The sequence below is a fragment of the Euleptes europaea genome, chromosome 8, assembly GCF_029931775.1.
Source record: "Euleptes europaea isolate rEulEur1 chromosome 8, rEulEur1.hap1, whole genome shotgun sequence".
NCBI lineage: Eukaryota > Metazoa > Chordata > Lepidosauria > Squamata > Sphaerodactylidae > Euleptes > Euleptes europaea.
Genome location: NC_079319.1, coordinates 58725337 through 58741406, shown reverse-complemented (window position 1 = coordinate 58741406; position 16070 = coordinate 58725337). Strand labels below are relative to the sequence as shown.

Genomic DNA, 16070 nt, shown 5'->3' with positions numbered 1-16070 from the left:
CTCCAACCCCCTTTATATACCCCCAGTGCATGACTTCCGATAGAGTATTACCCAAATCCAAATTCTACATTACTTCCCCTATTACAGTACTCAAATATTATAACCTTTTCACAACAGTTCTAAAATCCACCTTCGCATATTTAGCTAAATACACAAATGCCAAGCTCCATTTCTTCCATATCCTTTCCATGTAGTCTTTCCCATACTCCAAATTCAAGTTATTGTAAGAATCTCACAGAAATCCTTCAACTACGACAACTGGTCTTACCTTCAGTCACCAGTTCTTCCCCCGGGAACTCTTCATCAAACTTTACATTTCTCGCTGGATTATTAGCAGGCAATATATTTTGTTCTTGCTGTGGATTATGCTGGATAGCTCTAAAGAGACAATTTTAAAGAGCAGCTGTCTGTGTCCCATTAATTTTATTGCACCGCATCCTACCACATAGAGCAACGTGCTCAAAGCAGTTCTTCCTTTTCATAGACCCATTTGCCCTGTATCCTACTGTATTCACAGCTAAAGCTAATTAGCTTCTCATGTTCTCAAAAGACTAATGTATCAATGCATCAGGCCTAAAATGAGCATAATTTAAACACCACAGGAGAGCACACTTCTATTTTCTCAAGCAGCATAGTCAGGGACCCACAGAATTGGCTGCTAATGGAAACTGTAAGTCTCTTTCTGGAAAATCTCTTTCTGCCTCTAGATGTCCAGCATAAAGCAATAATCTTCAGCCACTCTATGCATCTCCCAGAAAACAGTTTCTCACTGTGTATATTATATACAACAGCACATGGGTTAAGTGTTCAGGGATACAATTAGCTTTTGCTGTGAATACAGTATTGTTACAATACAATAAGTGTATTGTAAGTTTTATATGAGGCCGAGAAATATCTATATTAAAACCCTACTGCTTAGTGTTCAGAGTTTCACAGATCAGCAGCTGGTGATGTATCTTTTATCCGACAGTCTCTTCTGTCACCCAACAAGTTGCCAGATTTTTGCTGTCTGTACAAAGGATACGCGAACACTTTGTTCGTACTTTTAAGTAATGCTATTTTAATGTAATCCGTTTTACTTGATTCTGTAATTTTGTCCATTTATATTAATGCCTAATAAAGGTAATGAATGAATGAAGTGTATATTATATGCAGACATTTAAAAGCAGCATATTTCACTGCTTCCCAGCACTTCCAGAGCCTGCACAAAGCGACAAACTGGCTCTTCCTCTGAGTTATTGGCACCTGCCAGAAGCCTGCAGCGAGTGACAGGGTTGGCAGCCATCTCAAATGGTCACAGCTCTCGCACCTTCTTTGGGTAGGCTCCCAAAGTTCCTTGTGCTTCAGGCTCCTTGTGCTATGAGAAACAATTTCCTCTCAAAGCGCACTTCTCTGAACATCTATGTACCTAATTCCGAAGAGTGCTCCCTGCCTGCGGATACTTCAGTCTGCAGATACGGGGCACGCTCACCCCAACAGGTTTGTCTGCACTTAGGGGACTCCCTAGGTCCGCAGAAAAATCTGACATTAAAAAACAGGAGGTTTAAATCCCTCTGGTTTTTGAAAGAGCGTTGTTTGCGCATGCACAGACAACGCTCTCTCAAAATGGCGGTGTCATGGTAAGGGGGGCAGAAATGAGTCATGTATACTAATATCCATGAGACCAACACAGCAGTTGTTGAGTTGGCTCCTAAGAAGTACAATCAGGGCTTGACTTGCATAACAGATCTTTTCTATTTCCCACCTCCTAAGGCAGGCCCCTGCTCCCTTCCTCAGTTGCTTCTGAGAGTTGGAGAACCTGTCATGCAGCATGGGAGGCAAGAGGTCTCAGACCCACCCTTATGGAAATGGATGTGGATTCAGTGTGCCAGCAGAACAAAATTGGGTCTCATTGTCACATTAAACCAGTTAACAGCCAATACAGTCCTGTAGCCATCTATTGCTTATTCATCAGGACAAACGGATAAGCACAGTTGAAACAAGCAATGCAGTAATTTTAGAAGGAAAGCTGAGCCTCACCTGACATACTGCTGTCTTGATATTTCATCTCCATAGAAGAAGCAAATTGTAGCTAACAATGATGCATTATTTTGTTCACTTTCAGTAGAGTTGCACGTTACTGTAACTTTCTGGGGGAAATAACCATTTCATTGTTCAAATGGAATGTTATGGTCTTTCATTAGTGCTACTATATTTGAATAATGTCACGTTCTCAAATGCAGAACAAAATTAGATAGCATGTTTCTGAAAAATGTCTGAATTTCACAGGTCATGTATAACAAGAGTTCAGGTTTGTACAATACAGTAGGAAATCTAGTGACTGGCTTTCAAACTTACCTGCTGCTCAGCTTCTTTAAGGACAAACTTCTCTGGAAATACCCTCAGCATATTTGGATCCATAATAATTCTTTCACAGAAATTCCTAAAACACAGTGCCTTAACATAAGCAGCCCGACACCCAGTATTTCTTAGAGAGAAAGAAATCACGCTTGTTTTCCCAGGTGACAGCTCATTCAGTTCCACCAGGTATCTGTTGCAGTGTTTTTTCACATTTTCTAAGATCACACTGCTTTTGCCCCCATATCCATACAACGGTATCTGGGGAAAAAATATACATAATTCACATTTAGCATCACAGGAATGCAAAAGAGACCTGCTGCCCTATCCACAAAGCATTTCCCCCTACTGAAATGAATATTCAAGACAGGCAGATGATTTTAAATGGATTAAAAAATGTGCTCCTTCATGACAGAATAATATTTTTCCAAAGTCCATTTTTTGGAGATGATAGTAGACTTGGTATACATTAGATTAGAAGCCCAGTAAATTCAGATAGCTTTCTCTATTAACAGCAAAGTACTACCAAAACATTATAGGCTGGATATTAAAAGACACTGTACCCCTACAGTATCATTTCACTCCTAACTGCAAGTTGAGGTTTACAGGTTAGTGTGCTCTTCCATATTAAAACTTCCTACACATAAAAAGACTAGGACATGAAGGAGAAGCTTTACATGACTGAGATATATTGCAACTGGGCAATGTTCACAAGAAGTTTAACAGTGAATCTAAAAACATACTGGCCAGTTAAGCAAGGGGACATCAGTTTAACCATATCAGCTTTCCATTTAGGACCTTTTAGTGTTAATTTATCAGTAAAAAGTAAATGGAAGAGAAAATTAACATCCAAATAGTAGAGACCATATGTACTGTTTGGGCACAAACACCTCAATGCCCCAATTCAGAAGTCTCTACCAAGGCTATATTGGTTCTGTTGTAACTTGCTATCCTGGTTGATGTTTAGAAAGTAGTATAATGGTGCAGGACTTCCTAAGCAAGGACACGCACCAGGTTTCCTTCTTGTAACACTGCACAAAGGAAGTCCAAATTAAGTAATTTTATTATGACTGCAAAAGAAGACTTACAGTGAACTTGATTCCTCGTCGAGTAGGAAAACCCAGCTGTTTCATTTCAAGCTTTGCCAGCATGCAAGCTAAATGAGAGGGCGTAAACATTAAGGACACACTGTAATCATGTTTGGGTCGGATTTTGACTTCACAGTCGCTGTACATGTGTTCTCCAAGTTTCATCTACAGATACACAAGAAAATAAACACACCATAAACTAATTTAATTGACATCATAATTTAGAAGAGGTTCATTTTTTTATTATTATTAAATATTTTTAAGAGGTTCATTTTAAAGTTAATAAAGTTATCAAATTAGAAACAGGTGAGCGTATACCTTTAGCAGCTTATAAACGATGCATTACTATGGTTTCATGATAATACTTACATCACTAGGTAAAACAGTGAAATGTAAGTTATTTTAAAATGTCTCACTTTGTGTCTAAGGTGCCAGAAGCACTACTTGTCCTGTTACTATGGGAAGATTCAAGCTGATCTTGCTTATGGGTGCTGGCAGGATCCTTGGGAGTATGAGAGTTTTGTCAGGGATGCTCTAGGCTGATCCTGCATTGAGCAGGGGGTTGGACTAGATGGCTTGTATGGCCCCCTCCAACTCTAAGATTCTGTGATCCATATGGTGGTCTTGACCCATGCCCTTCCTGGCTTTTAAAATTAGTCCGGGAAAGGGTATTGGAGCTGCTAGTGAAAATTACTGATGACTCATTGAATGAGAGGGCTCTCCCTAGAGCTCTGGAGCAGGCAGTTATTAGACCTCTGCTTTAAAAAAAAGGCCTTCATTGGCTATTTATAGGCCTGTCTCCGATATACCTTTTTTGGGGAAGGTGATAAGAACATTTTATTTTGGATTCATGGCTGCTTCACAACAATTTTCATACATAATGTAAATATGCACAAGTGTTGCAAATACATGGGCTGGGAAGCTACTAAATCTAACAGAGAAGCGTTTCCAGTACAAGTGAGACACTCAAGATCCCTGTGACAACACCAGACTACAAAAGCATTTTGATTAACTGGCATATCAAGACTGACACGGCTATTTCCGAATTTTAAATTTTGGAATTAATGTCTATTGTGCTGTATTTAGGCAGAAGCTAACCCATTTAAAAATTCTAAATAAAAAGCAGCCTCAAATAACAGGCCCAATTCTGCCGTATGAAAAAAAGTTGATTGGTTTCCATGACTCACCTGAAAACAGTCCTGATCTTGACCCCTTATCAACAATCGTAACTGCTGGGTTGTATGAGAGTCATTTCTCAGAATTAATTTCTGTTGACTGAAAATGATTTTAAAAGTTTAATAGTCAGTTGTCATTCGCTTGTATCGAGAGAGGAACAGACAGTTGTTACGTTTTCTATGAATCTGTGTGAGAGCTACTAAAGAGAAAACTTTATGCCTGCTATTTAATATAGAGTTGGATGTGAACATACATTCAATAGGAAGAGCTGTGTAGAACTCTTAGAATGTTTAATATTTCACTTAATGTTCACAACGTATGTTTCTGGATGCAGGGGGTAATTCACAAGTTCAAGAGAAGCAGAAATATCAGGCAGCAGATTCTGAATGCCACTAAAAGGTGGCTTTTAATGGTAGTTGTTTGGGGTTTATTGCTTTCTTTATAATGTGCTCAACTAGTGTGAAAACAATGTGGCTCTACCCAACCCATTTTCTTTGCTCAAAACATGTTTAAATGAGGGTTTGGTCATCATTAAGACCACGGACAAAACTTACCAGGGGGCTTTTTGTTCAAGTCCTTTAAACCTTGCAGTTTCCCCCTTTTTGATTAGCAAGGCAACACAGGCTTCACCGCTATAAATACTGACTAGAGTTTAATCCCTTTAAATGGAGGAAACTCCTCCAGCATACCAGTCTGTTAGCAACAGGGCAACAATATTTCACAGTGGATTAGTAACAGGCCTCATCTATCACTTGATGTGTGTTCTCTGTTGCCTTAGAAATAACGTACTCTGATGGCTGCTGTACAGAGACCTAGTTATATATCTGCTGAAAGTATTTCCCTTTGAATGACAAGTTCATATCTGCTTAGTTCACACACACCCTTTGTGGAATGCCTATAGAAACTCGCCTTAAGATTCCCCCCATATAAATAGCGAAATTATAGCATGGGGAGTACTGCAAAGGCAGAGGGAATCTCTAAGAAACCTTCTACCCTCTTCATGCGAGTTTTGTTTTGTTTTGAGGCTGACTGTGAAAGAAGTTGAGTAAAACAGGGACACGAAGCCCTAGTCTTGGCAATGCAATGGAATCAGAAAGTATAGAAGGGACAAAGGCATCACCACTAGCGGACGCAAGATTTCTTGGTTCTCCCCCACCTATGCAGCCTGGCTTCGCTCCCCGAAAGCATGTTTGGGGAAGGAAGGTTTTCCATCAACACCTGGGAACAGCAGGAGAGGGTAAAGTGGGGGTTGTAGTGGAAGGAATTGACAAAAATCACCCCTCCAGCTTTATGCCAACAGAATACATGGTTAGAATCCAAGCCTTTATTTGAGGCCTGTGCATGGTATGGAGAAAAGCTTCTCCCTCTTTCATAATACTAGAATGCGGGGTCATCTGCTTAAGCTGGAGGGGGAGAGATTCAAAACAGATAAAAGGAAGTATTTCTTCACACAATGCATAGTTAAATTGTGGAACTCCCTGCCCCAGGATGTGGTGATGGCTGCCAACTTGGAAGGCTTTAAGAGGGGAATAAACATGTTCATAGAGGAGAGGGCTATCCAGGGTTACTAGTCAAAATGAATACTAGTCATGATGCATGCCCATTCTCTCTAGTATCAGAGGATCATACCTATTATATTAGATGCTTTGGAACACAGGCAGGATAATGCTGCTGCAGTCATCTTGTTTGTGGGCTTCCTAGAGGCACCTGGTTGGCCACTGTAAACAGACTGCTGAACTTGATGGGCCTTGGTCTTTCTTATGTTTTTTAAGTTTGGGTGCCCACTGGGTAATTTCCCTAAACATTGTGATTGGTAGGAGGCCTCATTCAAATCACAAGGGCAGATACAAACTCACTGGGGGGAAAACACTTTGAAAAGAGTTAAAACTAAGGAGTATTAGAAATCAAATTCATCCTAGCCCCATTTTGTGGTTGAAAACGGTTCATCTTTTACATTAATGATTCATAAAGGGTTATATAATAATAATTCCAACAGCCAAGAGTGAGAGATTTGATTTTTTTGTTAGGAGGCATCCAAACAAAAACATTCCAGGATAGTATAAGAGCGGATAAACTGCAAGAAAACTGAATGTAAACTTGAATCCAGGGGCTGGAATTGAGACAACTGCATTTAGTGCTCTGGCTCTGCATGGGAGAGATTTCTCACTTTCCATTTCCCTGACATCCCCTCACCTCTCTGAAAAGCCACACCTGAGCATCAAGAAATCCTCTGGAGTGTTGTGTGTGTGTGTGTGTGTGTGTGTGTGTGTGTGTGTGTGTGTGTGTGTGTGTGTGGAGGCGGGGGGAGAGACTGGCACTCTCTGCCTGTGCACATGCAGAAGTTGTTCCTGTTAGCACACGGGGCTGATTAGATCCCAGTTAAGTTGTGCAGGATCTTCCTTAGGGCATTATTCATAGTATACTCAATAAAATCAGGGTAATGTTTAAAATAAGACATTTTGCTTACAAATGAGACATTGTCCCAGGCTTTGGACAAGTCTCAACCACACCTTGCTGAAACCGTTTTCTTGGTACTTACGCTGTTCTGCCAAGTTGTACTCCGCCCCATGCCACAAGCTGCTTGTTCGCAAGGATAGGGGGCACCTCTGAGTTGTGGCACGCTTGTGTCAAAAGTCTGCTCTCCACCGCAGATGCTTCAGCTTTCACGGTCACTTTATACTCTGGCCCAGAGGGCAGTACGAAAATTTTCACAATGCTGTTAAAATAAAGTCTCAAGTTAGATATTCCATAAAAAGGAACACTGCTTTTCACAATTAGGTCAAATAAGGTGAGTTACCTTTCAGCATCTCTACAGTCCTTAGGAGAGAACTGAACTGTCACTTCTCGTTCTTCCCCAGGTACAAGGGCCAGTTCCTCAGGCTCAACAGAGATGCTGCTGCTTCGCTCCAGTGCCTAAAAATGAATTTTGTTAGTTCAAGTAGCTTTCATCCTTTTTTTTTTTTTAGCATACTTAAGATGAGCTTTCCTTCCTTTCAGTGAATATACAGGGCTAAGAAAATCAGGGTACTGAGCGTATCAACATTGTATGAGGATGATTTGCCTCAAGATTAACGGAACGATCACTGTCAAACTATTGTTATTACTATGAATAATTATATATTGCCTATAACAACCAGCGTTGAGTTATTGTGCATTGTATATCATATTATTGTCTTCTATACTTTTTAAAAGTTTTCTATTCTAATGTAATAATCTTAATTTTAACTATATATAAGATTGTATGAGGGAAAGCATTTAATAATGAAACCTGAGTACCTTGGGATTTAGACCGAATCACTAACCACTTAGTGGTATAAGTATAGTGCTTAGAATGTCAAATGAAGATCTGGAAGACCTAGGTACAAATCCCCCCTCTGCTACGAAAGCTTGCTAAGTGATATGGGGCCAGACACTCTCCCTAAGTGATATGGGGCCAGACACATAACCTAACTTACCTAATAGGATTGCTGCTGTAAGCATAAAATATCTAAACAAACATAAGTTTGCAGCATGTAGCAACTGTACTAGATACAAACCCAAGTGACCAACTGTGTTGTGCTCTAGAACAGGGCTTCTTAAAACCTTTTCTACTTGTGACCCCCTTTCACCCGATAAATTTTTATGCGACCCCAGATATACAGGTATGTAAAATAGGTATACAAATCAAACATTTACTGATAATAAATCATAAAGATTTTTTTAGAAAAATCTTGACCCCCACATTCAGTTACACGACCCCATATGGGGTCGCGACCCACAGTTTAAGAAGCTTTGCACTGGAAGAGAAACTGCGTGTATAACCGCTTGCTTGAAGGACACTGCAGCTGGAACAATAACTATATTGAACTATTTGTGTGGCTATCTCCCTTTTGTCTGCCATAGTAGCTGTGGCATACAACCACCTCCACCTGCTCACAAGAAAAACCACGGCCTATGCTCTGCTCTCCAATGTGAATAGATGCCAAGAACAAGGACTTATCACTGGTGCACCTCCCAGATCCTGACTGGTAGCACTAGGGCAGGGGCCGACAATAACTAGTGGCTGTCTGCTCCACAACTGTCTTTAGGGGGACCATAACAATTATTTTACCGGAAAAGAGGAGAATCCCTTGCCACTCAAGTTAACTCTTACGTATTTACAAAGTTAGACTGGTCTGACAATTTCAGAAGTACTTGTTAGAACAGAGTTAGTTACTCACCGTGATCTTTAAATCAACTCTAATATTCCCAGCATTCTTTAGAGGCAGCTGCTGTCTTGCCGATGATCCTATTCTTGCAGACATATATAAAGTCTGGGGGGAAAGATGATATCAAACAGCTGACATCTAATACAGAAAGACTGGATATACCAAAAATGAGATAATTTGGTTTTCAGAATATACCTGCAGACCCTTTGGGGCATATATTCTAGGAGTTCCGGATCTTGCAAACAGAGGAATACTTAAAATGTTATTCGGCTCTGGACAATCAACCTCCACATCAATTCTTGCCAAGTATTCATCTGGTGGGCCCAAACAATCTGAAACAGTTTAAATGTGATGATTTTGCTTAAAATCTTGCCCCCTATTCTATTTAATCAGCCAACAGCATATTATCTCAAGTTTTAATCAGACAACAGTGAAATCAAATGAGCAAGTACTTGAATAACTCATTAAGAACCAAACAAGGGCTAAAAACTAGTCAACAATGAAATCAAATGGCATTGCAATAGTGGCAGCGAAGTTTTCATATTAATTTTATTTAAACAAATTTAAAGCAACTGGCAAAAAATGGCAGCTTAAATTCATTTTATAAAAATCAGTGCAACACGTACTACTACTACTACTACATTGTAATTATTTGTTACTGCTTTTCAGCAGCCTTAAATGAAAAGGCTCATGTATACAGAAAAAAATACCACTATGCAACTGAATGTGATAATTTATATAATTTCAAAAAGGTGATTTCTAATTCCACATACAACCTTATAATACTAAAAATACTTATGTCCAAGCAATGCAAACTATACAATTACTGTATTTTTCCATCCATAAGACGGCCCCACCCATCAGCTGTCGGGCAGGATGGGCGGTGACCTGTTTGAATGCTGGACGCCGGCCGGCCAGGGCCACTGGCCTCTTTCGCCGCTCACTCTCTTCCCCGCCCGTCAGCTGTTGGGCAGGGAAGAGAGCGAGCGGAAGAGTCCTGTCGCCCTGGCAGGCCAGCGTCTGGTCGGGTGGGCGGCGACTGGTTTGAACGCCTGATGCCGGCTAGCCAGGGCTACAGGCCTCTTTGGCCGCTCGTTCTCTTTCCCCGCCCAACAGCTGATGGGCGGAGAAGAGAGAGAGCGGGGCAACAGCTGACTTCCATGTATAAGACGACCCCCTAATTTGGGGGCTAAATTTTAAACGTCATCTTATACACGGAAAAATACGGTATGTCCAAGAAACGCGAACTGTACAATAAGGTTTCACAATTTTATCCTTGTTTCACATCAGCTTCATCAGAAGTCTGTTGCTTTTTATCTTGCTATTTACAGGAGAATCTTGGCGGCTTCTTTTAGTCTCTGATTCTAATCCTGTTACCAAGCAGATTTTTCTGTTTGAATAGGCAGCCCATGCTGTTAGCCATCGTATGGTCGGAGTCCAATTGCCCGGGGCTATGATGTAAGAGCCCCAGAATCACACTGAACAGCCCTGCTGGATGACTACACACAGATGCAATGGTGACAGGGAAATATTGCCTTTCTGCCGTCATCAGTGTTGGAATGGCACATTGGCCTTTTTTGGCAAAAAAAGTGCACGTGCATACTTACAAAAATACAGCCCTGTCCAAAATACCAGTATGTTAACTGGATATCCTAGCACACTGCTTCCATTAACCTAGGCATGTTTACACTTGCTCCCTCCTAGATTAAGGATGAAAATCTGCACAAGACTTAAATATTATGATGAAATAACTTTTTGAGATCTGACCTAAGGACCCTTCCACACATTTTATGACAAGGAATCCCAAAGTATTCTATGCTTGACTGTAGTAACCATGCTTGTCTTCTGCATGTGCCTTACTCTGTAGGATACAGGTTTCCAGACACATTTGTCTCATTCAGAGAATATTATGCGTGTCACAGAGCCTCTTCACACGTGTTAGATTTAGGCCGCAGATGCTACACATAAAACATTTTGATCATTACTAGGTTCAAAGTTCTGCTTCACCAATTGAATTTATTCTGCTAGACTAACAGCCGCCTGCTACTGACCACATTCAGAACATAGTTTGTCAGAGTTCTGTACCTGAAGAGATGCGTTTGCTTGGTGCGTGGAACTGGACCCAAACTACTACAGCTTCAGGATCCTGTAGAGAAAGATATTTGTGTAAAGTCTAACATGCTACAGAAACTTCAATATTAAAGAAAATGTTTCCATGATGAAGCTTGAAATGTGGACATTACTTCCATAATTAGAACAGAACCACCATTTAAAACAACCTAGGACATTTTACTATATAGTTGTTACAACCATGAGCAGCAGATGCAGGAAAAAGAGCAGAGGTCTTCTGAAAAATGGGGGATTTCTTTCTTTAACCACCTGGGCACTTCTACACCATGACAGAGACACCATTGACTGAGGTGTCAAGTTGCTATTTCTGATATTAAAAGTCACAACAAAAGCAAAAAAAGGTTTCTGCACGTGGACAGACATAGAAATTTACGAAGTTTATACTCTGCATTTCTGTACTCATCAGGGCCACCAGGATTAAAAACATACATAATAAAAACACATCTAAAAGATCATTAAAACTAACATAAACATGCTATTGAAACCAAGCTAAGATACACATAAAAACAATAACCAAAAAACTTAGGGCAGGAAGGAGCGATCACTGTGTGACTATGAAGCATGGCAAAATGGTGTGTTAAACTTTATACTTTTCTTGAAACAAGATTTCATTTCTGATGGCAATGGTTTCATACCACCATTTAGTGAAAGACTATTGATTTAATATTAATATGCAATCTTCCTGTACAAAAGGATATGCAGCTTAGTATCAGTACACACACACACATTGACTCCCCTCAGCATCAATGATGCACAGCTGAACAACAAGTAGTTGTTTGTTACCACAAATGCCTGCTAGGGTCCACCTACAATCTGAATCCCATTACTGCGAACAAGCTCAGCAGGGAACTCCATGGGCTAGAGGAATTACCACTGAGAGAGCTCAATCCCTGATAGCTCCTGCTTACATCAGATGGCCGGTGAAGAAAGCACAACCATTAAACAATCTCAGTGTATGGGAGCTTGCGAGAGCCACAGTGTCATGAATAGTGTCAGACTAGGATCTGGGAGACAAGTTCACAAGGTTGGAAGAGACCACAAGGGCCATCCAGTCCAACCCCCTGCCATGCAGGATCCCACAATCAAAGCACTCCCGACAGATGGCCATCCAGCCTCTGCTTAAAGACCTCCAAAGACAGGGACTCCACCACCCTCCGAGGCAGCACATTTCACCATCGAACAGCCCTCACCATCAGAAAGTTCTTCCTAATATTTAGGTGGAATTGCTTTTCTCTTAGTTTAAATCCATTACTCCGTGTCCTAGTCTCTGGAGCAACAGAGAACAAGATAGTGTTTAAACAGTGTTTAAACCCACCAAGAAAATACAACAGATGCTACGATCAGCAAAAGACAAAAGAGACCCCCTCACCTCTGCAGGAGTATATCGTATACCTTGCAGCTGTGGACAAGTTTACATCGGGACAACAAAACGCAGCATACAAACAAGGATAAAAGAACATGAAAGATACTGCAGACTTGGCCAACCTGAGAAATCAGCAGTGGCTGAACATGGACTGACACAAACAGGACACAGGGTCTTATTCCAAGACACTGAAAGACTGGACAATTCTACCAACTATTTTGTCAGATTGCAGAGAAGCCACTGAAATTCTTAAACATCAGCACAACTTTAACAGAAGAGAGTTTAAGAATGAATAAGGCTTGGCTTCCTGTCCTGAAAACCTCAAGACTAACAAAGACTACAGTCAACAATAGCCATGCAGATTAGCTTTGGATTTCACACATTAACAGATCACTTCAGTGGGCGACTTCAATGGAATTATTCTCCCATCTCTGGACAAAAAATCAAAAGCAAAAGATATCAATGATGGATGCTTGCCTAAAACTTTCTTTGCCATGGCTTCAGAATTAGAATTACAAGACATTTGGAGAACAATGAATACAACAGCTAAAGAATACACCTTTTATTCAGCAAGACACGATTCACACTCCAGAATCGATATGATATGGGCCAGTAAATCAATTTTCACGCAACTACGTAAAATTCATATTTTACCTAGAACTTTTTCTGATCACAATCCTGTTACCTTTGATTGGAACAATAAACAAGCATTTAGATGGCGAATGAACGATAAACTTTTAAAAGACAACAAGATACAAAAGGAATTACAGGTTTTAATGAAAGACTTTTTTGAAATTAACCTTAATGGGGAAACTTCTTTAAATACAGTTTGGGACGCATTCAAAGCTGTTCTGAGAGGTTTTATGATACAGAAACACTCGGCCTGGAAGAAGACTCAATTGCAATTTACAAACAACATACTTTGGAATTTACAAAATTTGGAGCAGAAATTGGTAATGGTAACACAGGAAGAGGAGAGAAGAGAAATTCAAATACAGATTTCTGCATCTAAACACCAATTAAATTTGGTAATAATGGAGGAAATGAATAAAAATCTGAAACTTGCTAAACAAAAGTATTTTGAATATGCAAATAAACCAGGAAAATTTTTAGCAACACAACTGAAGGACTCATTTCAAAAGAAGATTATAACAAAAATCCAAACTGCTAAAGGACCAGTTTATTCAACTTCAGAAATTCAGAAAGAATTTGTTTCATTTTACTCTAAGTTATATCAGAAAGAAAATATTCCAAAACAGAAAATAGATAAATTTCTAAACTCAATACAGATGAAAGCTTTGTCAATGACCCAGAGAGAATGTATTGAAGCTCCAGTAACAAGGGAAGAAATACAAGAAGCAATACTGAGACAAAAAACGGATAAAACACCTGGACCAGATGGAATTACTGCACTATTTTATAGAACATTTAGTGACAATTTAGTTGGATTTTTTGGTTCACTTTACAATGCAATTTTGGACGAGGGAACATCCCCGGAGACTTGGTCACACGTATTTATATCACTGATACCCAAAGAAGGAAGAGATCCAGAAAAAACATCTAATTACAGACCTATATCGCTCTTAAATGTGGATTACAAAATTTTTGCTTCGGTTTTGGCATGTAGGATAAAGCAATTTATTAAGGATCTTATACATGAGGACCAAGCAGGTTTTATACCAGGAAGGCAAATAAAAGACAATGTAAGAATTTTACTAGATTCACTGGAATATTATGACCATAATATTCAACAAACTGCGGCTTTTGTATTTTTGGATGCAGAAAAAGCCTTTGATATGGTCTCTTGGAACTTTTTGAAACGGATTTTGGATAAATTGAATTTTGGAGATCGTTTTCAGAAAGGTATATCGGCTATTTATACCTCCCAACAAGCTAAAATTTTGGTTAATGAATCAATGTCAGATAACTGCCAAATCACGAAAGGGACTAGACAGGGATGTCCCTTGTCTCCACTTTTATTTTTGTTGGTGTTGGAACCGCTATGTGTGAAACTAAGAAGTATGGAGGACATCCGCGGGCTAAGAATTAAAAAACATGAATTTAAGTTGAGAGCATTCGCGGATGACCTACTGCTAATTTTGGAAAACCCAACACAGTCAATGAATATACTTCAGGAGACTTTGGATGATTTTGGAAAAGTATCAGGCTTTAAAGTGAATCAAGAAAAAACAAAGATAATATTTAAAAATTTATCGGAAATACAACAACAGGAATTTATATCATATACTGGCTGGGAGAAAGCTAACAAAGTTAAATACCTGGGAATTTGGATCACTGCAAAGAATAAAGATCTGTTAACCAACAATTACCTCAAGTTATGGGGTAAGATTAAAACTGATATGATTATATGGTCAAACAAAAAATTGTCATTAATGGGACGTATCTCAACGATCCAAATGAATGTCTTACCGAGGATGCTCTTCTTATTCCAAAATTTACCAATAATATCACAAACAAAATATTTTGAAACTTGGAGGAAAGACATTTCAAACTTCATCTGGCAAGGAAAAAAACCAAGGACTGCTTATAAATACTTGGTGGATCTAAAAACTAGAGGAGGTTTAGCACTGCCTAACTTTCAACTCTATGCTGAAGCGGTAGCTTTAGTATGGCTAAAAGACTGGATGGATTTGTCAAATGTACGTTTGCTAGACTTGGAAGGTTATAATAACTTAAGTGGATGGCATGGTTATTTGTGGTATGATAAAATTAAGTTACAAGCAACATTCCGTAATCATATAATCAGGTCCTCTCTACTTCGTATTTGGATGAGATATAAACACATTTTGGAACCAGAAACACCGATGTGGATATCGCCCCAAGAAATGCTAACTTTGCGCCCACTTAGACCAGACAAATTTATTACTTATCAAGATCTAATTAATTGGGAAGGAAAGAAATGCTCACTAAAAGACTTTCAACTGCTTAAGGATGATTTACAATGGCTTCAATATTACCAAATCAAATCAGTTTTTGTACAAGATGCAAAAAAAGGTTTCTCTAAAGAAAAATCTCCTTTTCAAAGGATTCTACTAGACAATAATACAAAGCTGATTTCTAAAATGTATAATCTCCTTTTAACAATATACTGTGAGCAGGACACGATTAAACCAACTATGATCGATTGGGCTCAAAATGTGGGACATGATATTGTTTTAAATAAATGGGAAAGATTATGGTCTAAAGATTTAAAAGGAATAAAAGCACAGTCAGTGCGAGAAAACATCTATAAAATGATGTATAGATGGTATCTAACACCCAAGAAAATTGCAAAGATTTATAAAACGATGTCCCCTACTTGTTGGAAATGTAACAAAGAAATTGGTTCCTTTTATCACATGTGTTGGACCTGTGACAAAGCCAAAGACTTCTGGGACATGATTTATAACGAACTGAGATTAATACTACAAAAGAATATATCCAAAACACCAGAAATGATGTTATTGAGTATGATTCCAGACGACTTAGCAACACAAAGAACCTTTTTGATATATGCCACAACAGCTGCGAGACTGCTTTATGCAGCGAAATGGAAAGGGCTAGAAACTCCAGAGAAAAAAGACTGGATTGTTAAAATGTTTGAAGTGGCAGAAATGGCAAAACTCACAGCTATTCTAAATGAAGAAAATGACGTTCGGTTTTTGGGGGAATGGGGGGCGTGGATGCATTATTGTGAATATGAGTTAAAATTGGGAAGAATGGAAGAATATTTTCTAATCTGATCCAGAGGATTATTTTTGATTTTTTTTTATATTGAATAAGCATAAT

At 39.2% G+C, this 16070-nt stretch overlaps 1 protein-coding gene across 1 annotated transcript in view; it reads right to left on the bottom strand.

Annotated features, from left to right (window-relative positions):
- Positions 1 to 16070, bottom strand: part of CEP192 (centrosomal protein 192) — a 68681-nt gene that overhangs the window by 18483 nt on the left and 34128 nt on the right. The window contains exons 25-34 of the mRNA XM_056854941.1: positions 10874 to 10934; positions 8984 to 9120; positions 8801 to 8893; positions 7399 to 7514; positions 7141 to 7317; positions 4613 to 4700; positions 3426 to 3590; positions 2338 to 2598; positions 2020 to 2129; positions 269 to 378 (exon numbers count right to left, since the gene is read on the bottom strand). Of these exons, the coding sequence (XP_056710919.1) occupies positions 269 to 378; positions 2020 to 2129; positions 2338 to 2598; positions 3426 to 3590; positions 4613 to 4700; positions 7141 to 7317; positions 7399 to 7514; positions 8801 to 8893; positions 8984 to 9120; positions 10874 to 10934 (1318 nt within the window). The remainder of the gene's footprint in view (positions 1 to 268; positions 379 to 2019; positions 2130 to 2337; positions 2599 to 3425; positions 3591 to 4612; positions 4701 to 7140; positions 7318 to 7398; positions 7515 to 8800; positions 8894 to 8983; positions 9121 to 10873; positions 10935 to 16070) is intronic.